The sequence below is a fragment of the Trachemys scripta genome, chromosome 2 (assembly GCF_013100865.1).
Source record: "Trachemys scripta elegans isolate TJP31775 chromosome 2, CAS_Tse_1.0, whole genome shotgun sequence".
NCBI lineage: Eukaryota > Metazoa > Chordata > Testudines > Emydidae > Trachemys > Trachemys scripta.
In genome coordinates this window covers 183,832,203-183,858,782 of record NC_048299.1, presented here as the reverse complement: position 1 = coordinate 183,858,782, position 26,580 = coordinate 183,832,203, and the positions used below count along the sequence as shown (strand labels likewise).

The 26,580-nt window shown below is 43.7% G+C and overlaps 1 protein-coding gene across 2 annotated transcripts in view; it reads right to left on the bottom strand.

Moving 5' to 3' along the window:
• The window catches only part of MBP (myelin basic protein), a 186,502-nt gene that overhangs the window by 121,382 nt on the left and 38,540 nt on the right, over window positions 1–26,580 (bottom strand). Inside the window, exon 3 of one of the 2 annotated variants that reach the window (XM_034762495.1) lies at window positions 4,810–4,863. The exons of the other annotated variant lie outside the window; for it this stretch is intronic. Within the exon in view, the coding sequence (XP_034618386.1) occupies window positions 4,810–4,863 (54 nt within the window). The remainder of the gene's footprint in view (window positions 1–4,809; window positions 4,864–26,580) is intronic. 2 annotated transcript variants of the gene reach the window in all.

Sequence of the window (26,580 nt, the reverse complement as noted above, 5' to 3'; positions counted from 1 at the left end):
CCCCGCGCCTCTCCCTCCCGCTTGCGGCTGTGGCTCCTTCCCGGCGGGACGCACCTCCCGCTGCCCCGGGCACATGCGGCGCGTGTCCCCCGCGCCTAGTCTCCCTCCCGCCGGGAAGGAGCAGCTGGACGCACGCCGCATGTGAGTGGGGCAGGCCGGGGGGCGTGTCCCGCCGGGAAGGAGCCGCAGCCGCGAGCGGAACGGAGAGGCGCGGGGCTCCCCGGCAGCAGCAGGGATTCAGCCCAGGCCCCCGCGCCGCCCACCTGGCCCCTGCCCGCTCTGCGCTGCCCCCCGACCGGACCCACTGTGCTGCCCCGCGGGCTGCAGGGCTGGAGCAGCCTTCAGGCTGCGCTCCCGGCCCCGGGTGCGGCAGCCCGGGCAGAAGCCCTCTGGCGCGGCGGGGGGGCTCACAGCTGAGCCTCCCTGTCTCCCCCCTTTGCCCGCCCGGTGCCCAGGTGCTGGAGCTGACTCACCAGCTCCAGGATCCAGGCACCGCCACCGCCGCCGCCACCCCCTCCCTCCAGGCTTGCACCGCCATGCTGCAAGCCTGGGAGGGAGGAGGAATGCTGGGGAAGAGGCGGGGCCAGGGCGGGGATTTGGGGAGGGAGCCAATGGGGGAAGGAGAGGGCGGAACCGGGGCGGGGGGGCCCCCGAGCGCCGGAGCGGAAGGGAAAATTTCTTCTTTGTCCCGTGTCCCGACCAAACATTGGTCGGGACGCGGGACAAAGAAGCAAATATCGGGACAGTCCCGATAAAATCGGGACGTCTGGTCACCCTAACAGGACTCCTCACAGGAAAGTAGGGCTGCACATATGGATTTAATGGCAGGAGCAGGGGCTTAGAAAGAGACATTTTGTGGTGCTCCCAGAAATGAAAATCACAACTCTAGACTCCAAATGATGGAAGCTGACTTTCACAATAACCTTACTACCTACCTACACAGAAGAACTGGCTTTAGCATGGTTAATGCCTAGGGAACAAAAATGTCAGAGACCTCTGTGTAAAGGTCATCACATCTGTGACTCATGAAAAACCAGAGATTGTTTTATTTTTTTGGTTTTGTTTTTTTAACTCAGTGGCGAAACAAGACTGACAAAATGATAACGTGGCTGTTAGAACGTGGGGCAGAGCTATCAACTACAGTTACCAAATGCAACAGCACAGAGGATTACAGACTGTATGAATGTAAACAGATTAATCTAAGTCTCCAGATAATCATTGCAACACACAACCGAAAGGTTAACAAAAGTGGCAATATTAAATGGAATATGTTAGTACTTTTGCACAAACCATGAAATTCCCACATCTCTCAGAAGGGAATAGCGAAGTCTCAGAGGTAAAAATTACCAAGGATGAAATTACAAGTGCTGTATAAATGCTCACTCTGGGCAGGTCCCCAGAGAAAGATAGATTTTCTAATTATTTCTTTTTAGCCAACTTCACCATCAGTGTTTAGTTGACCCTTTGACAGATTGCACTGTGCAAACATCAAGTAATCTTCAGATAGATCCTTTTAGATGGATAAGAAAATAATACTCTTCACAGTTCATAGATGGAGAAAGAGACACAGACACAAAGGGATTTGCCAAGGCCACATAGTTCATCAGTGTCAGAGCTGGGATATGAATTCAAAGGTTTCTGTTTCCAAACCATTACTTGGTTTCCACGGGAGAAGGCTGTACAGGTATGTACATTAAGTAATAAAGTATAGACTCAGAGTATAATGTGAATGACAAAGTTTACAAATGAAATCATGTTAATATTTACCTAAACTTCAAGAAAGAAGAGAAATCATGAAAACGTATTCCAAACTAGCAACATGCTACATCAAATTTAGTTCATTAGCAACAATAAACAAGTTTTTATATTTGTAAAGTATAAGAAATAAAACAAAACAATTCATTTTCTCTCTTGTATATTACTATGAACTTGAGTTAAGGCAAGGATTGCTTGTCCGGGAAATGATTCACTCAAATATCATACCTGGGAGTGCCTCCCACTCCCAGCTGATTCATCTGCAAATAGACACTATTACTCATCTGGAAATAGGGATGGTTTTTCTACTACATTAATAGGTTTCATCTATGTTACAAAGCAAGACCATGGCAAGAAAACATTTTTCTTTCACATCTTCCAAATAGCAAGACATATATGTTTCATAATACAAAAATTGCTCTCACCCCTTCTGAATGCCTCAAGGGCAATTTTTTGAGGAAGCAAGGAAGCACTCTTATAATATACTGTGGTTCAAGAGGATATGAAAAACTCAGTGCCAGATTAACTTTCCTGTGGGCCTGGGGCTATTAGATTTTGTGGGGCTCCTGTATACAAAATCTTTTTCCTTGGAAGGAGTTTGGTGCAGGAGGGGGCTGGGGCAGGGAAGTGGGGTGCAGGAGGGAGTGCGCAACCAGGGAGGGAGTTTGGGTGCAGGAGGGGATTCTGACCTGCTACAGGTGGTTGGGGTGCAGGAGGGAGTGCAGGGTCCAGGAGGGAATTTGGGTGGGGAGGGGGATTCTGATCTGGGGCAGGGGCTGGGGTAAGGGAAGGAGTGCGAGGCGCAGGCGCTTACCACAGGCGGCTCCTGGCCAGCGGTGCAGCAGGGCTCAGGCTGCCTGCCTGTCATAGCCCCACGCCAGTCCTAGAAGCGGCTGGCTGCTAACACATCTCTGCGGCGCCTGGGGGGAGGGGAGCAGCGGGTCTCCGTGCGCTGCCTGCGCTTGCAAGTGCTGCCCCCGTAGCTCCCATTGACCGGTTTCAGGCCAATGGGAGCTGTGGGGACAATGCTGGGGGCAAGGGCAGTGCGCGGAGCCACCTCCCCCTGCCCCATCCCTGCCTGGGGCCGTAGAGATGTGCCAGTAGCCAGCCACTTCTGGGAGTGGCGTGAGGCCACAGCATGCAAGCAGGTAGCCTGAGTGCCCTTTTAGCGGCCCAGAAATCACCATCTGTGTTTTATTTTTGTGGAGCCCCCTTGAGCTGGGGCCCTGGGCTGCAGCCCCTAAAGTCCCTGCCTTAATTTGGCCCTGGAAATGCTGCTCAGATATTTAGAGTCAAAACAAAAGACCTGGGAAATGCAGAAATTTTGATTTACTGTAAAAATGTACAGTATTTACTGTAAAAATGTACAGTATTTGCCCTCTGTTTTAGTAATATACGGAATTCATAGAACTGATGGCAATGGAAGATCCAGGCACATGTAAGACAGAAGAAGCAGTAATACCAGGAGCAAACAGAAACAGGCATGTACTACTTTGCAGGGAAGGAGAGCTAATGATGGATGACACCAAAAAGGCTAAGGTGTTTAATGCCTATTTTGCTTCAGTCTTCACTAAAAATATTAATTGTGACCAGATGCTTAATATAATTAACATAAAAAAAGAAGAGGAAAGGAACACAAAGCAGAATAGGGAAAGAACAGGTTAAAGACTGTTTAGATAAGTTAGATGTAACTTATGTAAGAAGTAAGTTAGATGTCAGGGGAAGCCTGACGAAATCCATCCTAGGGTACATAAGGAGCTAGCTGAAGCCATCTTTGAATGATTAGCCATGATCTTTGAGAACTCACAGAGTATGGGTGAGGTCCCAGATGACTGGAGAAGGGCAAACATAGGATCTCTCTTTTAAAGGGGAACAGAGGTCCAAGGGAACTGTAGACCAGTTAGCCTAACTTTAATACCTGGAAAGATACTGGAATAAATTATCAAACTATCATAAACAACTAGAGGATAAGCTGATGAGTAACAGCTAACATGAATTTGTCAAGAAAAATATCGTGCCAAACCAACCTAATTTCCTTCTTAGGAGCAGTAGACATGATATATCTTGGTTTTAGTAAAGCTTTTGACAGTCCCACACAACATTTTCTTAAGCAAACCAGGGAAATGTGGTCTAAATGAAATTAAAGTAATGTGAGTGTACTATTGGTTGAAAAATCATATGCAAAGAAATAGTTAGCAAAGGTTTGCTGTCAAACTGGGAGGGTGTAACTAATGGGGTCCTACCAGGTTCAGGTCTGGTACAATTCAATATTTACATTAATGATTTGGATAATGGAGTGGAAAATATCCTTATGAAACATGTGGATGACACCAACTGGGAGGGCTGCAAGATGACCTTGAGAAACTGGAGAAATGGTCTGAAAAAAAATTTACAAGTGCACAGTGCAACACTTAGGAAGGAAAAAGTCAAATACACAAATTCAAAATAGGGAATAACTGGCTAAACAGCAATACTTCAAAAAAGGTTCTGTGAATTGTAGTGGATCTCAAACTGAATATGAACCAACAATGTGACTGAGTTGCAAAAAAGGGTTAATATTCTGGGGCGTATTAGCAGGAGTGCAATATGTGAGATATAGGAGGTAAATGTTCCGCTCTACTATGCACTGGTGAGGTCTTCAGCTGGAGTATTGTGGCCAGTTTTTGGCATCATACTTTAAGAAAGGTGTGGACAAATTGGAGAGAGTCCAGAGGAGAGCAACAAAAGTGATCAGAGGTTTAGAAAACCTGACCTATGAGGAACACAGGGTTATGTTTTGTCTTGAGAAAAGATCACTGGGAGGGGAGGGGGGGAGAAACTGATACCAGTCTTCAAAATACATTAAGGGCTGTTATAAAGAGGATGATGTTCTCCATATCCACTGAAGGCAGGTCAAGTAGGAATTGGCTTAATCTGCAAAAGGGAGATTTAGGTTGGATATGAAGAAAACTTACTTAACCATAAGGATAGTTAAGTACTGGAATAGATTGTCAAGGGAGGTGGTGGAATCAGTGTCACTGGAGGTTTTAACAAACAAGTTAGACAAACACATACCAGGGATGGTCTAGGTGTACTTGGTCCTGCCTCAGTGGAGATGATCACAGAATCCTAAAAATTAGAGATGGAAAAAGGCCCATTAAGTTATCTAGTCCATTCATTACATATGATTGTGCCTTACTCTATGTGTGCGTATGTGAAATAGAGAAATATGCTGCTGTATATTTTCTATAACATGAACACCCTAATGTCTACATCTTTAAGAAAATATCCTACACAATACAGATATTTATTACTTCTCAGACTGACTAACAAAATATGGCTGAGAAAAAACTGATAGGATTTATACTAGTTTCTGCCCATTTCCCTCTTACTACAGTAGCTGACCAAAAGATAATATTTAGTACACCCGATCAGCTAATCATTGACTGAGACCCTGTGACCTAAAATAAAGCTTCAACATGTAAGCTCATGCTCTGATACATTCAGGGCAGAAGACCTGATATTTCAGACATCCCTGCTAATTCCAAGATTGCAAGCCCACTCTCAGACACTTCTATAACTCTATTCACACATGTACTTCACGCTGATTTGCTCCACAGGTGGGTATTTGTGACCTATTTTAGGCCTAGTGGGGCTGTGTATAACAACATTTGTGACCCCAATCTGAAGGTATATTTTAAAGATGTACCAGTTAAAAAATTGCCATCTCTAGCCATGAAAAATAAAGTGATCTTTAAATATTAACTAAAGGCTTTTGTACTGTAACTTGGTTGGCAAATAAAGCATAATGAATGTGTTGGGCACAAGTCCTTCCCCAGCCACCACAAATGCAAAGAGGCCAATGAAGTGTACGTGCTGGATTTGGACAGGATTTGTGAAGCTGAACAGCGGGGTACTTAGGAGTCGTAAGGTAGGTCCGCACAACAAAAACGGTTCACAGGCTAGCCCATCCAAGCTAGCTTGAAGCTGCCTAACCTGGGTAACAATAGCAATGAAGTTAGAACAATTCAGGCTTCAGGGTGGGCTAGCAAACGGATTACATACCCAGGGTCCACGCTGGGTTTGCACTACTCATGCTAAAGCCAGCTGCCTTCACTCGTATGTTACCCATACAAGGTGGATTCACATTAGCTCAGGTAGACTAGCTCATTCACAGCTTTTGCTATGTACACATACCCTTAGGGACTCCCCCCACGTATCAACATAATCAGGCTTTGAGGAATAGTACAAGGGTCATCAGGGTGGGAGGGTAGCTAGAGTGATGCTGGTGGAACCACTGGCAACTTCTCCTGCTCCAACCCCAAATGCCTCCCACAGATTAAGAGATAGGGGGCAGAAGGGCATTCTGCAGCCTCAGGCCAGCAGTGGCCACAGAGAGGCTCCAGAGCCTGGAACAATTCTCTCCCTCCCCCGCCCCGCGCATCCCACCCCAAGCACCACCAGCAGAACAACAGGGAGGATCTGGTCCTTAAGTGAGCCCAGCAGCTCATATTTCTTTGGATTACTAGCAAGATGTGACAAAATTCCTGCATCTTGTACTCGAGTACTACTAAATAGCATGGGATTCAGTATATGCTGGCTAGTTAGTGCACCTGGGAAGCTGACTAACAACAGAACTGTGCCCCTTTTAGTTGTTGCAGGAAAAGGAAAGAATTTAACTAAAATGCCTTGACAGTTAAATGACAGACCAGCCACAGCTGCAAAACCGAGCATGCAAGGCAATCTGGAACAAGCAGGCATACAAGCACAGGCAGCCTACAGCTGCAGAATAAAGTGTTAGCTGGAATGTAATATATTCTTCTGCAAAGAGACAAAAATAATGTTAATAGAATCCAATATCTATAAGAGTCACTACATCCTTTTAACCGGTTACATAAATCACAATGCTACTTGATAATTGGACATGATCTTCCTCTAATCGGATAGGCACCCGCAGGAGCTTCTGCCAGTTTAACTAAATGAAGACATTACCTGTGAAAGACATGGGAGTTGCCTGTAATCTTTTATGAATATTATATGTCCCTCTGTTTGTTATTTTGCTGGTCATTGTATGACTACCAGGGCTTAATTCCAGCAGGAATTTCTGCAGGAAAGGGGACAGGAGTTTCAGATAGCCCCATTTACCCATATTTAAAGGGACAATGCAGGCATCATTTCCTTCAAAGTTTACCTTAGACCATGCTAAGGTCACCTGTCTGGCTGATAACCCAAGGGGTGGAGGGTGGTTCTCAGGTATACACAGGGGGTCTCCATGTGGGAAACTGGAAGAAAGAACTTTGGGCTGATAAATGGACAAGCCTGAAACACAAGGGGGAGAGACAAAAACTGACAGAAAGGAGAATGAACCTGTCCCCAGAAGTAGGGGCATCTGGGAAGATAAACCTACAAGACTACCAATGGGGAGATTCTTGCTAAGAAAAATATGCATGTAGACTCTGCGTTGTGTTAAGAACCCTTTTCTCTCCTTACCCTTTGTTCCTACTGTTGAGATTAAACAACACTTTATTTAGAAAAGGCTGTTTTGGGTCACTACATTCACCACTGGTCCCAGCTCCCTAAGGGAAAAACTGCTGAGCAATCACATTTGGTACATGGAGAATGGTAGCCCAGCACTCAATCTAAGAGTGGGAGAATCACAGGATTCCACTACAGGGATCCCAGTAAAGGGTTGAGGTCTCAAACCTGGAAGGGGTGCTCTTAGAGAGAGACACACCACAGAAGGGCCCAGAAGTGCAGTTAGACCTGAACCACAACAATACCATCTCACATCCAGGCAAGAGAAATAAGTAGACAATGCCTTGGAACAACAGTGCGGCAAAAGTGCCAGGTACATTTACCATCCCAGGCATAAAAATCAACATACCAGCCTTTCTGATGCTGATGCTGTTAGTGAAATGACTAAAGGGGAAGATCAGTTGCCATTGGTGAAGAGAATTTTGCAAAATTGCTAGATTATATTACATGCTGATATGACAAATTACATTGATTGACATGACAATGACAAATACTGGCCATTAAGTCCCACTAAGCACCATTAATAATTAAGTCACACAGCTAGCTATATTACTTCTCAGTTGTTAAAGAATGTTGCTTAGTTCCACAAGAATTAAAAAACAAAAACAAAAATTATTCACAGTATTATAATAGCAGCTATGTATTTTTATATAGATTTAGGTACACACTAAATAAAGAGCATCTACCCATAAGCTCTAGGCATCTCTGATGGAATTTAAAAATTCAACAAAATTAATACCCAAATATATCTGAAGTCCAGAAGTATAATCCACTACGAACAAACTAAACCACCTAAAATCTCATGCCACCCTCCCATTCCAACAAATTCCTTTCTCTCCTCCCAGTATTTTTAGGGTGGGGTTGGGGTGGGAGGGAAGTGGGAATTAGCTCTGTATCTAGGGAATGAATTCCGAAGTTGTAGATCCCTCACAGCAAATGATCAGCCACCAACAGCACATTCTCATCTATACCAATGGGACTGCAGCTCATGCACTTTTGCTATGCTATGGCAGAGAGAGAAAGAGAGAGAGAGAGAGATCATCTCTCAAGTAGATCAGGAAACATGGAAAGGCTAGATTTTGTCTCCTGTCCACAATACTGCTGCTGCTCCAGGGGAAGTCTCTCAGGTTCTTGGGGTTTGCTTAGCTCTTGTGAGCTGTTGTTTTTTTTGCACAAGGCTCTCTGTTTTTGCTTATGCACAAAACTCACAGCATTCTGATTACAATAATTAAATGTGAAAAACCTATGTTAATGCAATGTCTGAGTTGCAATTTTACATGCACAGACGTCAGAGTTCAAAATTCTGTTTCCCACAGCAACTGTAGCTTAGTAACCCTTGTGCATAAGCAGAATTTTGCATTACTGCAAACACATTATGGTGCTAATATTTATGCCAAATACTGTAGATGGGCCAGAATCAGAAAACCTGATGTAGGGAGGTATGCATTATATTTGCACCACTGAGGTTAAATGCCCCCCCAGTCAGAGAACTTACCATGAGGGAGAAAGAGGGCAGGAGGTGTTTTGACTGTTACCCTGCCTCAGAGATCCCATCAAAGGAAAGGGGGTGGCTTTAACTCCTTCCAGGAGCAGGAACTACTGCAGGGAGGCACTGAACAAAGGCACACAACAATTTCTATCCCAATCAGTGCTGCCCCCAAGCACTGGAACAAGGGAACCTGTAGTTGCTTTGTTCCACCACCACCTCTTTCCCTAGTGGATTTCTGCCAATGGGGCCCTCTAGCAGAACAAACCCCAGGTTGAATTTGGCACTACATTTATTTATATTCTGTTAGATTTATTTAAAATTCATCCCTGGTCAACATTTTAATCAAAATTGCATACAAAAAATATAAGTATTGCTGATACGTGCAGAGGATTCAGTTACAATTGCCAAAGCTGTAATATTTAATACAGTGGCTCGCCACCTTTCCAGACTACTGTACCCCTTTCAGGAGTCTGATTTGTCTTGTTACAGCACACTATTACTGAAAAATTGCTTACTTTGTCATTTTTACCATATAATTATAAAATAAATTAATTGGAATATAAATATTGTACTTACATTTCAATGGCTAGTATATAGAGCAGTATAAATGAGCCATTGTCTGTATGAAATTTTAGTTTGTACTGATTTGGCTAGTGCTTTTTATGTACCCTGTTGTAAATCTAGCCAAACATCATGATGAGTTGATGTACCCCCTGGAAGACCATTACGTATCCCCAGGGGTACGTATACCCCTGGTTGAGAACCACGGATTTAATATACCAAAAACTCTTAGGCTGCAATTGTACCATGCTCCTAGTAATGCTGTAATGATTCAAAATTACCTAGGTCAAGCCACTAAGCCTGCTCTCATTACACGTAGGCAGCACCAGATTCTTCCTTTCGTGGGGGCAGAGGGGGGGGGAAATCAACTGTGAGCCATTTCAAGGTTTTAAATTAGCTCCATTAGCCTCTAATCAAGAGAACTGCAAAACCTTATGGTTGCGGTCTTTCCCCAAGAAACAGGTATCCAAGCAGCAAAACTGAGAACCAAGCAAGAGGCTTGGTTTAGGCTTGACTCAGTGACTGTGCCAATTAGCTAGCCAGATGGACCTCTGGAGGAAGAAACCAGCTCTGTTCCTCCTTACCACCCCCAGACCCCAGTTACTAGACTAAGTGGTTAAAAGAACTATGCAGGGATAGAATTGGGCAACATTCTTCATTATGCTGAAGCTAGTGCTGGGAGGTGGGCAATGAACCCATGCCAACTGACCCAAACTACAGTGGCTATCAAGAGTGGAGCTGAGCCCCCAATTCATCATGTCCAGCTCCTCCCCTTCACATGCAGCAGCAAAATGAGCTAGAAGACAGCTCTTCCCATGGGATGTACAGGAAAACCTTCTAGGATGCTGTAGAAGCCATCAAACAGTAGGAGACAGTATAGAGCATGTATCGCGGAGGGTGAAGAAAAGGTGAAATGTGGAAAGAAAAGAGAAAAAAGGGAAAAGCAAGCAAGTAACAGAAAGGGAGAAAAAAATACAGCACAGCAGGACAGAAAATGGAGGCGAGAGAGGGGAGAACATAGTCAGAAGGGATACAAAGAAATTCAAGTATAGGTTAGATTAGAGGGCCTCTTTCCTCTAAAAATATTCTCAGATGGGTACAAAGGGGGAAAACTTGGATTATTTAATTTTGGAGCAGAAATTCTCTCTCTGTTCAGTTTAGTACCAATCTACTTAATTATCACTAGTAAGTAGACAGGTATCTGAAAGAACCTGAAACATCACCTCTTTTTAAACATTAGAACCATCCCGCTTTTGGAAGGGTGTGAGAGGAAGAAGTCCCTCAAAGACAAAAATGAAATGAAAAGCCTGGATAAAAAACAAACTTCGCCAAGGCAAGTGAATCTACAGAAATACCCTGTAACTGACCGAAACCCACGTTAAAAGTCACAGGGTCCAGATCTTCAGCTGGTGTAAATCAACACAGTTCCACTGCAGTTCTGGTTGACTGTGCTGATTTACACCCATTGAGGGTCCAGCCCCGAGAGAGTAAAAATCAATGTGCTTTATCTGTGTGCAGACCGGATTCCTGAAAGAGTGAAAAATCAGCACAAGATCAGTTTGCCATGCACTGCAGGACATGTTATTTCTTCAATTTCAGTGGAAATATTAGCCATATTCTGCTTCATTATCTAAGGCTTTTTGACCTAAAATCATAGGACTGGAAGGGACATCGAGAAGTCATCTAGTCCAGGCCCCTGCACTCAAGGCAGAAGAGAGTGTTATCTGGACCATTCCTGACAGGTGTTTGTCTAACCTGCTCTTAAAAACCTCCAATGATGGAGATTCCACAACCTCCCTAGGCAATTCCAGTGCTTACCCATTCTGACAGTTAGGAAGTTTTTCCTAATGTCCAACCTCAACCTCCCTTGCTGCAATTTTAAGCCCATTGCTTCTTGTCCTATCCTCAGAGATTAAGAACGATTTTTCCCTCCCTCCTTCTTGTAACAACCTTTTATGTACTTGAAAACGGTAATCATGTCCCCTCTCAGTCTTCTCTTTTCCAGACTAAACAAACCCAATTTTTTTTCAGTCTTCCCTCATGGGTCACGTTTTCTAGACCTTTAATCATTTTTGTTGCTCTTCTCTGGACTTACTCCAATTTGTCCACATCTTTCCTGAAATGTGACGCCCAGAACTAGACACCATACTCCAGTTGAGGCCTAATCAATACGGAGTAAAGCGGAAGAATTACTTTTCATGTCTTGCTTACAATACTCCTGCTAATACATCCCAGAATGATGTTCACTTTTTCCCCCCCCCCAACAGTGTTACGTTGTTGACTCATATTTAGCTTATGGTCCACTATGACCCCCCAGATCCCTTTCCGCAGTACTCCTTCCTAGGCAGTCATTTCCCATTTTTATGTGTGCTGATTGTTCCTTCCTAAACAGAGTACTTTACTTTTATCCTTGTTGAATTTCATCCTATTTACTTCAGACCATTTCTCCAGTTTGTCCAGATCATTTTGAATTTTAATCCTATTCTCCAAAGCACTTGCAATCCCTCCCAGCTCGGTATTTTCCACAAACTTTATAAGTGTACTCTCTATACCATTATCTAAATCATTGATGAAGATATTTAACAGAACCGGACCCAGAACTGATCCCTGCGGGACCCCACTCGTTATGCCCTTCCAGCATGACGGTGAACCACTGATAACTACTCTCTGGGAACAGTTTTCCAACCAGTTTGCGGCCACCTTAGAGTAGCTCCATCTAGGTTGCATTTCCCTACGACATACGGCTCCTCAAACAACATCAACACTCCTAAACACATTAGATTTGCTGTGTTATGGGTGTGGAGTTAATATAAAAATCCATTCTACACTCTGCAACTCATCTACCATGGAGTGCCAAGCACTTCCCTCTCACAGTAAATCTATTTAATTAGATGTAAACACACTTCCTCCACTTTCTCAGATGCCAGCCAAGAATCCCAGTTGATTCCCTCTCAGCTACCAGCTCTCAAAAATAAATAAGTTACATTGAAGACACAGCGCTAATTAGTTATGTATTTAATTAAGAATCAGGATTTTCTGACAGAACACCATGAAGCCAAATTCATTCCTAGTGTAAATAGACAGAGTAACTGTAAGGAAGCATTTGGCCTAAGTTCCAGTCAAACACCAGGATAGATGGTAAGACTCGCCAGGGAGTGAGGCTACTTCCAATCATAAAAAACATGGATCGGGGGGGGAGGAGGGGGAGAGAGCAGGGGATCTGCTGAGAAACTGTGCCGGTGCACTAGCTTTGGGGTACTCTGTCCTTCCACACACACCCATCAGGCTCCCAGGCTGCAGGACTGCAATAGGTTGACCAAGGCAGCCCCCAGCCAGCAGTTCCCCGGGGTTCCCCTTTTAGTGGAGCTTTCAGCACAGTAGTGGCTCTGTAAAAACATCGACGTAGCCTGAAATTGCAGACCCATCTCTCAGGGTAACTGTGGAGGAAACCAGAAGAGAAACAAAGGGGCAGCTGGGGGAGAAGTGGGGAGGGCAGCTAAAGAATCTCTTCCCAGCAGAGCTCCAAATTCCACAAAACCAGGGCTCTGGAGCTTATGTGTTCAGCAGGATAGACACCTATTGGAACTTTTCATTTTCCTTGGGGCCTACAGGAATGGGGGTTTCCCTTCTGCACACCTCCTAGGGTGTATAGCTGTAGAGATGATCTCCTGAAGATCTTAATGGATTAAGATTGTCTAGCAGGAGCTCCTACTTCAAGTACCTAAAGCAGTGCATGTCTCTGAACTGAAATGAAAAACGTAGAACTGTGAATCACAATAATTCCTACGTCTATTACAGGTGGAAAAACAAAAACAAAAAAACCTGCCAAAGACTATTGGTCCTCAAATCAGTGGTCAAAAAATACACACAAATTTAAAAAAAAAAAAAAAAAAAAAAAAAACAGTGTTAACCTTCTCAGTGACAGCACAACAGCACTGCTCTTAACAGTGAAACTTACTCCTGTGCAGAGGGCCAGCATAAAGGTCTTTGTAACATTTAAACTTTCAAAATTCAGCTTAGGTGGAAGATAGGCCTTGTGCTGGTTCTCTAAAGAGGGGCAAGTTTCAATCCAAAATTCAGATCTTACAAGCGTTTATCATCAAAAGCTGGTTAATATCCACCATGCAAATCAGACATTCAACTTCTGTTTTTTTTTTAAAGCAGAACTGTTTCCATTTATTATAAACTTTGGCTTTCTATGGTTTTGTTTTGGAAAGTTAATTTGTAATAACATCTGAAGCTGTATTTATAGTGCATGTGTTTTCCTTTTGCAGTTCTAAGGCTTGGCTACACATCTGGTGTGAATTTCAACAACAGGGAAGATCAGTTAGTAATGCACAGATAGTCTGTGTTTCAGAGATATCTAGAGATAGCTACATGCTTTGCAAAACTAATTAACTGTTTTTATTTGAAACTTCCTTTGATGCACCTGATGAAGAGGATTCTGGGACACATCTGAACTTCTGATGAGCCAGCTGGTGTGGCTCAGCAGGAAACAACAAAATCAATAATCTGGAGCCAAAGGAGTAACATGGTAGCAGCTGGCACCTTCAAGAAAGAATTCCATGACTCGTTGCCTGCAGTTAGTTAATGGCTACTATTGGTTGGATAATGGATCAATGTTTTTTTTTTTATTTATTTCTCTTGATCAGATAATTACATACTGCCAACCTGTTTTAGAGCACATGGCTCTGACTTGGCTGATTAGATTGGGGTTAACTCACCAATATTGTGATATATGTAAATGAAAGTTACTAAACCTGAACTAACAGACCATAAATTCAATAAACAAGCAGATAAGAATGTGAAAGGCCCAGGAGAAATAAGAATTTACAGAGTGCAAGAGGGTGCACCACACAGGTATCTGTGAGATATGAGGCAAGAGAAACATCAAACTGTTGTGATGACATGAAACCTAAATGTTGGTGGATTGTCTGGGGAGAGTCCGAGATTCTCTGGATCTTCATATATCACACTATTAATAAAGGAGTATTTTAACAGCATGGGCAGCAACCTTGCATGGCAGGATTGGGTACATAGAAAGTTTTGGCACCTGGGAATAGCCTGCTTAAGGTTCATGCCCCTGTGAAAGGTGGGAGGAGGTTGGTTTGGGTAGAACATTTTCACAAAGAGAAATACCCTCCTTGGAGATGCAACTTTCCCTCTCATTTCTCCTGCAGTGGTTCCTGCTTCTCCCTTAACCATGACAACAAGCTCAGCTATACAAACTACCAGTCAGCAAGTTGCCTCCACATTGTTCTCCAGGTATGTAACTATGTTTTTGCTTATGAGGCACCATCCAAAATACCCCATAAGCCAAAATGTGATGTTGCATTCTAAATGCCACAGGAAGAAGGCCACAAAGAGGAAGATGAGGCATTTGGGCTCAGCCCAGAGGCAGCTGGTTTTAGCAGGAAATGGGTGTACAGACACAAGCTGATGCAGGTGATCGTGAGAAGAGCTAGCAGGCAGGTAAAGGGGAAGGAAGGAAGAGTGAGAGAGAAGAAGTGGGAGAGGGTGACAGACATCTAGTAGGTCAATTATGACAAAAGCAAGAGATCACAACTTTCATTATAACTAGCTGGGACAGTCCCTTTAAACTGTGACATTTCTGGTAAATCAGGATATCTGCTCATCAAGATTATCACCATGAGTGATGTGTAGATTTTAGGACCTGCCCAACACGGAGCCCAATTTTGCAATCTGTACTCACACTGGGTAATACTGTGAATAATCCTAATTATCTGAGCAGGGCTACGGAATCAAGCCTATTTAAATAAGGACAGCTAAAGGCCCTATCTTGTTCCCCTAGAAGTAAGATAACAAAATCCTCGCTGGAGGAAGATCAAGCCCTAGACATCAGTTCAAGTAAATATCCTTTGAATTTGATTAAACCATTAGCATCATCTGTATTTTACTTCTCTAATATCAAGAGAATGGGTTTGTACCACCAGCTCTTGTAAAATCCCTATTAGCTCACAGTGGCTTTTAGATCACACATGCACACAGCTTGATTCTGATTTCCTGGTGGAGTAAATTGGAGATAACTCCATTAAAAGTTAGTTAAGTTTATATTGGTAACTTCATTGAGTTAATAAACTTCAGTAATCAGGCTCAGAGTACATTTTGTCATTTAAATCATCTGTTTTTATTTCTGCCGAAAATGTGTGTACAGTAATAGTTATAGTAGTCCTGCAGAAAAGAAGTCAAGATAGAGGACCATAACTATGGCCAGAAAAAGTTATTGTTAAAGTAACAGTAGTTCCAGGGGGGCTCTATTTATTCTCAAGTTACCTCACATAAGTGAATATTGAATCAATAAGGCAACTCTCAAGATGCAATGCTCCTTGAATAAATTTAGTTCACTGTTATAAACAATTTAAGAAACATAGTAACTGGTAAACACAGTGATCCCTAGACACTACAGGTATGTCTACTCTGCAGCTGGGAGGTGTGATTCCCAGTACAGTAAGACAATTTTGCACTAGCTCTGCTCGAGCTAGAACTCTAAAAACAACAGTCTGGACGTTGCAGCACTGACAGCAAATCAAGCTAGCCACTTGAACTCTGACAGGCTTGGACTCAGGCAGTTAGCCCAAGCCACTGTCCTCATGGCAACATCCACACTGCTAGATTTAGCTCACTAACTGGAGCAGAGCTAGCACAAGTCTGTCTACCCGCACTGGGAATCACACCTTGTTGCTGCAGCACAGACATACCCTTAGGTTTTATTTTATGGAAGTTCTCCAGCCTGTGTTATGCAGGAGGTTAGACTAAGAGTGATCACATTGGTCCTTCTGTCCTTAGAACAGGGGTGGGCAAACTATGGCTCACGGGCCGGATCCGGCCTGCCAGCTGTTTTAATCTGGCCCTCGAGCCCCCGCTGGGGAGCAGTGTATGGGGCTTGCCCTGCTCCGGCGCTCCAGCAGGGGAGCAGGGTCAGGGGCTGCTCCCGGAAGCAGCAGCATGGCCCCGCTCTGGCTCCTACACATAGAGGCAGCCAGGGGGCTCCACTCTGCATGCTGCCTCCACCTCAAGCAATGCCCTCTGCAGCTCCTGTTGGCCGGGAATCACAGCCAATGGGAGCTGCAGGGGCGATGCCTGCGGACGGGGCAACGTGCAGAGCCAGGGAAGGGACATGACGCTGCTTCTAGGAGCCACTTGAGGCAAGTGCCACCCGAAGCCTGCACCCCTGAACCTCTCCCCACCCCACCATCCTGCCCCCCAAACCTCATCCCCAGCGCCACCCCAGAGCCCATGCTCCCAGACGGAGCCCTCACCCCCCCACACCCCAAACCCCTGCCCCAGCACTGATCCCCCTCCTGCCCTCCAAACCCCTCGATCCCAGCCCAGAACAGCCTCCTGCACCCCAAACTCCTCATCCTCACTGCAGAGCCCACACCCCCAGCTGGAACCCTCACCCCCCTCCGCACCCCACTCTCCCACCCCAGAGCCCCCCCTCACACACCCTGAACTCATTCCTGGCCCTACCCCAGAGCCTGCACCCCCAACCAGAGCCCTCACCCTGCCCCCCACATCCCAACCCCAATTTTGTGTGCATTCATGGCCCGCCATACAATTTCTATTCCCAGATGTGGCCCTCAGGCCAAAAAAGTTTGCCCACCTTACCTTAGAATCTATAGGCACAATAGATTAGATACATATCTCAAAAAGGTGGGTAAATATTAACCATATTTACACAGATAGAGAACAGGGAGGCACACAGAAGTTAAAGCCCAAATTTTTCAGAGTGGCTGCTGATTCCGGATCCCTCAAGTTTTTGGATACCCAGCCTGAGACACCCTGAGTTTGCTTTTCAGGCATTTTGAGCAGCAGGAGCTCCTACAGTAGTGAGGGGTGCTGATTGCTTCTGAAGTTATGATTCAAGAGGTTTCAAATGGGCACCCAAAAATTGAGGCACCCAAAAGTAGTGTCCACTTTTTGACCTAAATGACTTACCTAACATCATATACTGAGTCACTGGCAGAACTGAGAGTAAATCTCAAGACTTCTGACTCCCAATCCTCTCCACTGGCCTACACTGAGATATACTGAAGATAACCTATGATACTGTGCTTTAAACACGCAATCTCCTTCTGCAAAAGCTTTTTCAATTAATACCAACTAAATTTGTTTCATTCATCTTACAGTAGAGGGAAGGGAACACTCACATTCTGTTTAATAACAAGTAAAATATCAAAACAGTTTTCAACAGCTCAAAGTGGAAAAGACACGCTCATAAATGAAGGCATGGTTTTTAGAACTGAAACAAACATGTTTTCAGATCTGCAATGGCAGATAAAATCAATCTACTGAGTACACAAAGAATACTAATTACATAAAGAAACCCTTCTTTGTCCAAACTTAAACATCAGTCTTTAAAGCATGCCTACAGTTAGGAAAAAGTTACAGTGCATGCAGGCGTCTCTATATTTATTCCCTTGCACTGACTTCCATGCCATATTTGCTGAATTTACAAGTTAAAACATTTTTTCCTAGCTATGGCCATACTGTAAGCCCAGAAGTTAGAAGAGGCTGAGATTTTTATAGTGGTGCATAATGCAGAATCTAGCTAAACCTTAGTTATGTTGACTCAGCTCTCCTGATGGTAATATCTCAGAAATTCAAGCAGGTTTAGTGCAGAGGAGACAGAAATAATATGTCCCAAATTCTTCTTCTCCCCACCCCAGTATGGGTGCATGAAAGGCAGAAGAAACAGAAAGTTCCACTGTAGGGGAGGAGGGTCAGGGCAAATTGCAGAGCCCCTGTACAGAGGGGATCTATACAAAGAGAATGGTTCTAGAGACAGATACACCAGTCAACCTTGCACCTGGTGGAGGATGGCACTGGTCATAAAACAGTTGTGCTCCATGTTGTGGGATGAGGTGAATATTCTCTCTCACTCTGGCTGCAAATAACCCCTGTGCAAAGCCTGCTTACTCGGGATTCACACTGAGAATTTGTAACATTTGTACTAGTTACATAAATAATTAGATACTAGTTTAAGAAGGAAGTAATGAAGCACTAGTTTTACAATTTTAAAAACTACATTCTAAAATTAACTATATATGGGAAAATTCCTGCTCGTCACTGACTTAGCTCACTCTGTTTCACATAAGGTATTGCAACACATTCCAACATGTGACATAGCATGTTGATCGGAGAACCACTAGAGCAGGGGTTCCCAAACTTGGTTCGCAGCTTGTTCAGGGTAAGCCCCTGGCCAGGGCCGGCTCCAGGCACCAGCTTAACAAGCAGGTGCTTGGGGCGGCCAAGGGAGAGGGGCGGCACCTGCGGCAATTCAGGGGCGGCAGGTCCCTCACCCTCTAGGAGCGAAGGACCTGCCGCCCCCGCCGCCCATGGCTTTTTTTTTTTTTTTTGCTTGGGGCGGCAGAAATGCTGGAGCCGGCCATGCCCCTGGCGGGACGTGAGATGCTTTGTTTACCTGAGCATCTGCAGGTACGGCTGCTTGCAGCTCCCACTGGCTGGGAACGGCAAACCATGGCCACTGGGCGCTGCGAGCGGCCGTACCTGCAGACGCTCAGGTAAACAAAGCGTCTCGGGGCCCGCCAGGGGTTTACCCTAAACAAGCCGCAAACCAAGTTTGGGAACCCTTGCATTAGAGTGTTCAAGGTACATTGAAGTAATATGGGGAAGGACACAGATCCTTGCTTCTCACGCCCAGATCTCTGTTTCACACCATCTTTGCCATGCACACACCACTTCCTGCCTTGGCAAGGCTCACCAATATAAACATGGTACATTTCATTCACTATTTGCTTTTATTATTTTCCGGTGTGAAGTTACCAGAAAATGTGGCTCTGTGTAAGCCCTCAATTCTTCCATATCCTTGCTGATTCAAGTGAAAATGTCATTATACCCTTGTTTGAAAAGGCATTCATCCGACTCCAAAGTGGGGGCATTTCAAAGCTAAAAGGAACTAGCAGAAAGCATTCTGCATTAGAGACACGTAATGCCACAAGGGGAAGGTGCTGGACGCACCAACCCTTACAAAACTGAAGTGGGCACTTTCTTCTGCAGTGGTCAGCTCTACAAACTGGGGAGGGGATGAGAGGACAAGGCAATGGCCCTGCCCCCTCCACACAAGGAACTACAAAGACTAACTATGGATGGTTTCCTCCCCTTACTTTTACAACCCTGCATACTCAGCCACATCAGGTACTAAGTGATTAACAGTGAATAGTTAGAGCTGGATGAAAAGAAATATGAAGGCTTCACAACGAATTTCATTTAAAAAAATTTTACCTTTTTTCACTGAAATTCAAAATGGATGAAAAATTGTCAATACTGCACATTTTAGAATGCAGCCAACTATTATTAAATAAATAAATAATAAATAATGAATAATAATAATGATGATGAACAGTAGACACTTAAATCCTGATTTTCTACCTGCTCCTCTCTCATATCAGGTTTCTTGCCCCCTAACTATCCTGAAAGTTGTCGTGTGGAGCCACATTGCCTTCAATGGGGTTCACATGAACAGAGCTCACTGGAAGATTGAGGTCTAAGATTGTATGTTCTTTGGGGAAGGGACCATATCTTTTATGGGTATATGTAAGCCACTTAGCATATTTATGGATACTTGACAAATAAATATATAATAATGATAATCCCTATCCAATCCAGTGCTTGTAAAGTTTAATAAGCACTCAGGCCTCAGTTCAGCAAGGTAGTGAAACACTTGAATAGTCCTATTGACTTCAGAAGGGCTACTTGCACACTTTAAGTTAGGCATGTGCTTAAGTACCTTGCCAAATCAGGGCCTCAGAGTCAGATTTATCAAGAGAGTAGGCACATCACTTTGAGTTAACTGCACAAGCACCCCGCTCAGCCGGAGTCTGCTCAGGCCCTGGAAACAACTACCGCACAATGGACGTTCTCAGAGGCTTCATGCTGGTACCTAGCATAGTCACTTCTATGCTAATATGGTATTAGCAGATTAGTATTACAGTAGTTCCTGGTGTCCCCAGTCAAGACTGCTCTAGGCACTCCACCATGAATACATAATGGGACAGTTCGTGCCCTGATGAACTTACAATCTAATTAGACAGGATAGATAAAAAGTGGAAAGGGAAACAGAGGCACAGAGAAGTGAAAGGATTTGCTCAAAGTCATATACCAGCTCAATGGTAGAACCAGAAGAGAATCTCAGGTTTCCTGAGTCCCAATTCGCTACCCTAGCCACACTAAACCTAAGCCCATATCACTGTAGGATATGTCTACACTGTATCTGGGAGCGAGCCTCCCAGCTCAGGTCCAAAGACTTGTGGTAACAGGGCTTGTGCTTGCGCACTAATAGCAGCAGTGGAAACAGTTCGACACTGCTGCTCGGGCAGGCACCAGGCTTCAGAGCCTTAGCCCCATTGTTGACACAGCTATTTTTGTCTTCCCCAAGTCTGGGCTGGGACCTCACTCCCAAACGCAGTGTAGACATATGCCCAGCTCACTCACTGGATAAACCTGGGACCCACCCCAAGAAAAGCATTTTTCCTCCACTCCCAACTGACTTTTCTTTTCAGAAAAACTTCTCACCCTGTGAGGCACATTGGTGAAAAATGTCCATTAAATCTCAAAACAGACAACTTCCTCTACCCGCCTCTTTTACATTTTTTTAAATCCATTCTCTCCGCCTCCTGACTTATTTTTCTGTTATCTCATGCTTTCAAAGGAAAATACTCGTTTAAATGAGAGACATTTTAAATCACTACCTCTAATTACAAAAAAGAATACACCATTATATGCACCCCATTGCTACACAGAACAGCAAAACCACAGGAAAAAACCACAGCCGTGCAGAACGGGGAAGGGACAAATATTGTTATAAACTTTCTCGGTCACAAACTTTCTATTTGTATTCTGAGTTGAAGAGTCAAATCTGTGCCCTGCTTGTTTTATGCATGGGAGTAGGACCATTGATCTGTACCAGTACCCAAATCAGAAAGCCAAATATGTTCTTTATATGGACTGCTTTACCTTAAAAAAATATTAAAACAACATTCCCAAAATGTTTTTAATCTCTTCTTCAAATACCTCTTGCACTAAAAAAATAATAAATAAATACATCCTTTTTATTGATTTTACCAATTCCACAAAAATGTTATTTAACAGTAAGAAATAAAACTCAACATCAAAATGCTGCTTCTGTTTTTCTGCAGGTTGCCACACTGTACTGCACACCAGGCGGAAACACCTGGTAAAACCACACAGCTGGTCTGGGTCTTAGGCAACTTTGAAGAGCAAGAAATGAGGTAAAAGAAATGATAGTGTGTTAATTCTTTCATTTGTACATCTGCAATGCTTATGAAATGGCTAGTACAGCTATAATATTGATCCAGTCATTTCCAAAGGTTTCATCTCTCCTCCTCAACTGCAGAGCTCTCCATTGACTTCAATAGGAAGCAGGTGTGGGCTCAAACAAAGTACATGGCGTAAAGCTCCTAAAAACTGGTAAGATAAAGAGGGGAGAAGAAAAGGAGGCAATGGAAAATGAGTAGTGCTTCAGTAGTGGGAAGTTTAAACTTCTTTAATTGAGTTATTTCTCTTTACACAGAGAAAACAGATAACTTCTTAGCATTTCTTGGAAATGTTTACCATCTAATCAAGCTATCTAATTTAGTGAGACATTGGTGTGGAACACAGTCTTTGAACAGAGATACACAGATAAGACAGTCACAAGCAACATCTTTTGTTTCATAGTTTACCTGTACGCTTAGACAGTTAACATGCAATTTAAGAAGTTACAAGGAACACATCATGGCCAAGCCTACATAGGGTGTAAATCCTGCTCCCACCTCCCTGCACAGCCTCTTCACCTCTCTGCCACAAATGTGTGTGGGTTTGAGAAACAGGGGCTGTCCCTAAGTACTTCTCTTGATTGGTGCAAAATGGGCAGAAAGGAATGATGCACCAGCCAACATGGTTGAGCCATGGGACGGAGGAAGAAATCTGCTACAGGTATGGGACAGTAGCAAATTACTACCCCAGGAACACTTTCAGGGACCATTTTCCCTGTGGTGTTCCTAGAGCAGTGCTGCTATCTACCACAGGGTTAAAATATTTAAGTATAATCTAGCCATTAATGATTTTTTCAATAAGCTGCAGTATTTCATAAACCACTGCAAACAGTTCTCGAAAGAACATAGGATGATGTCTTCCTCTCTGGTATGAATTAACATGTTATACAATTTAATTTTAAAACCATGACTTAGAAGTCATTAAACTGTTGGTTGAGTACCTTTTTTTCTTTTTTTAAATAAACTGTTACATGTGTTTTAAATTTCTACCTGTGAAAAATTAATGTACTGGAATAAATAAATTTCCCCCAAATTCTTAGGCAAAGCTAGAGGCTTGAAGCATCACCTGATCTATTTTGTCAAGGTTTCATGGCTAATGTACTTTACCATGTATTCAGACAGTCTATCAAGAATATGAGAACGGCCAGGTGACGCGATACCTCCAGTTGTAGTTCAGCTATTAATCATGAGGAAACTGAAGTTAAGAAGGAACTTTGCCTAATGTGCTAACAGGGGCCATGCGCTTTGAGGAGATGATGATGTGCTTAGTCTCTGGGGAAGCCAAAAGGAGTCATCAATGGGAAGTTCAGCCAATGTTGCATTAAGAGTGGCTACTAGCAGTTATCGAGAAGGCGTTTGTTGTGGTTTGCAGCTGTACTAATGGCATCAACGCAAGGTGAACTATAATAACGGCTCAGAATTAAGACTGGTAAAAATTCAATAATCCAGACCAGTCTCCACTTCATCAGCATCTTGTTATTTTTCAGAGTCTTGGGTAAAATTCTGGCCAGTGAAGGAAAGCCCATTCTTTAAGACTCCCCAATGCTGAATATATTTGTGACGTTGTGCAGTCTATATGGTTTTATAAAAACTTGATAATAAGTCAATATAATGTAACTGAGATAGTTTGAGAGAAAATACGGTAATAAGTGAATGTAAGTAACTGGGATATGCCTCATGCAAAAGGTCTCTTGTAAGGTATCATTCCAAAGCTTATAATCTACTGAGTGTGATCATCTGATTTGTATAAATGTACCACTCTTGTATCTAAAACTAGAACTGTAAAATGTAACTCTGAGGGCCTATTGTAATTGTGTAAAGTGTGGACCATTAATGATGGTTTGGAATCTTGATGACTCCCATTGTCTGCAGATGGCTGTATTTACCTGTGAGTCTTCCTGTATGTGTGTGTGCTGGCAAGTGAGTAATGAAGTCTTGCAGTGACATGTGATCATGTCACCTGAACTGGAATCCATCTTTAACCTGGTGCTTTTCCAGTGAGGGTGGGTGGAAACCCAGAGAGACAAAGAGTTCCCGCCTTATGCAAAAGATATATAAAGGGGGGAAGAGAACAGAGAAGGAGAGAAGCCATCATGAAGAATCCCCTAGCTACCACCTGAGCTGCAACAAGAGCTGTACCAGGGGAAAGAATTGTGCCCAGGCCTGGAAGGTGTCCAGTCTGAGAAAAACTTACTGAAACATCTCTGAGGGTGAGATTATCTGTATTTAGTTTGATTAGGCATAGATTTGCGCATTTTATTTTATTTTGCTTGGTGACTTACTTTGTTCTGTCTGTTACTACTTTGAACCACTTAAATCCTACTGTCTGTATTTAATAAAATCACTTTTTATTTAGTAATTTACTCAGAGTATGTATTAATACCTGGGGGAGCAAACAACTGTGCATATCTCTCTATCAGTGTTATAGAGGGCGAACAATTTATGAGTTTGCCCTGCATAAGCTTTATACAGGGTAAAACGGATTTATCTGGGTTTAGACCCCATTGGGAGTTGGGTATCTGAGTGCTAAAGACAAGCACACTACTGCGAGCTGTTTTCAGGTAAACTTGCAGCTTTGGGACAAGTGATTCAGACCCTGGGTCTGTGTCTGGAGCCAGACAGGAGTGTCTGGCTCAGCAAGACAGGGTGCTGGAGTCCTGAGCTGGCAGGGAAAGCAGAAGCAGGGGTAGTCTTTGCACATCGGGTGGCAGCTCCCAAGGGGGTTTCTGTGATCCAACCCGTCACAATATTCACTTAGAGATAGGCCAAGGTTTTTCAAAACTGGGTACCTAAATCTTTATTTTGTTGCATAAATAAAATGAAAAGCAGCACGCACCCAGCAGCTCCCACTGAAGTAAAAGGAATGAAGAGAAATTGAATGATTTACTGTAATCTTACAAAAACTGTACAAGTGCAGGTGTCAGATAAGAGAACAACAAGAGAGATGAGACAGTTACTGATTAGAGTAAGTATACATATTGTTTAATTATAAAGGTTTATCCCACTTATACCAGATGTTTTCATATGCAGCTGGTAAGTCGCATATAGGCATGGAAGGGTTAGATTTTTATCAGTAAATGTTGATTTCACTGTACACATATGCTGACGAAAAATATTTCCATTGATAAAAATCAAAATGTACAGACATATAAAGTAAGAAAAACACTGCTTAAGAAAATGCAGTGATTTAGATACTTAAATTAGGCTTGTTATAAATGGACTAGTGAATGAATAGTAAAAACAGGTATGATTTCTTGATTTAAGAATATTTACTTAGCATATTTTGACATATAATGTTGACAATTTGTGTTTTAACAGTTTATAAAGCTTTAAGTTCTTGAATCTCAATGTCTATTAAAATGTCTGACCACATCCCATAATTTTCACACTTGCGGGGAAAGTAAGACAAAAGTCTTAAAAAAAACCACACACACACACACACACACACACACGCATAAAAATAAACATTGATGTTATTCACTGAAATTATTTTTAAAAAAATGGAATTCTGCCAACCCTACTAATACAGTTCCTCTTATTATTTATGGATTGCACCTTTTAGCATGGTGCACTGATAAGACAAAATTAAACTGCAACATTTTCAAGTTAATGTCAAAGTATGGGAAATTGTCTCCTGGGAATCTGCCTAATTGAAAGTCTTCTGGTCTGACCACAGTAGTTTGATGAAATCATCTTATGGCTCTATCCCCCTAGTTTCAGTCATTAGAAAATATCCAGATTCATTAAAAGTAAACAAAATCGTAGTGACTGCAGTCAAAAGCTATTACAAGAATGCAGGTAGCCACCCCAGAGTTAAAGTTTAAACATGGTTTCTCTTTACACACACACACACACACACACACATATACACAGACAGTGAAATCATCTTGAAAATCAAAATGTCAGTTCAGAACCTAGAGTAGAGTGTGTGGTGCAAATTTGAGTTCATTTGCTGAAGGGGTTCAGATAGTGAAATACAGTTTCTTGTTGTTTCATTCTTTTGGGCATGGGATATAATTAGCCTAAAGCTGCAAGAAATTAATTTTTGGAAATCCGTTAATGCATTGTTAGATTTTTTTTTAAATTGCGGTTGTGCAACTGCAAGGCAGGAGAAACAGCTCAGTATCTCTAGGTTTATCTCTGTCAACCAATAGCAACTGCTCTGCACTTCACTGTGGGATTGTAGGAAAGCAAGACTGATTTAAAACTATGGTGTGCAAAGGAAAAAAAACCACAGATTTTTTGCTAACAAGGGGTATAGTACTGTGATGTTTTCAGTTCCGATTGCCATGGAGCAGAGTTACAACAGTCTGGCTGCATTGCGTGCATAGCAGTACCTTAACCATGCATTTCCTGTTTTTTTGTAAGTCTCTGGCTTGTCTTTTCACGAAATGCTAACACTATTTTTAGAGATGCATGGAGATATCTTAACTGAACATTTCTAGTTTTCTAATATTTGAATATGGCTTTTGAAATCCCACATTCCAAAAGGGTATCGGCAGGGCCGGCTCTAGACACCAGGCACCCAAGCACATGCTTGGGGCGGCACCTGGTAAGGGGCGGTGGGGGGAGCGCGGCGCGGCATTCCGCGGCGGGGAGGGGGGCGCTCCGGCGGCGCAGCGCTGGGGGGGCGGGCTCCGGTTGCGCGGGGCTTGGCGAGGGGGCGGCGCGAGCGCGTCGCTAAAAGGGGGTTCCGGCGGCACTCGACAGGGGCGGGCTCTGGCAGCGCAGGGCTCGGCGCTGGGGGGCGGCACGCGGCATGGGCGCGGCGCTGGAGGGGAGTTCCGGCGGCGGGGGGGCGTTGCGGGGCTCAGCGCTCGGGGGGGGGTGGGCGGGCTCCGGCGCTCGGCGGGGGGGGTGGCACTCTGGGGGAGGGGTTCCGGCGGCACTCGGCGGGGGGGCGGCGCAGCGCTCGGTTGGCGGGGGGTGGCGTGGCCCGGCGGG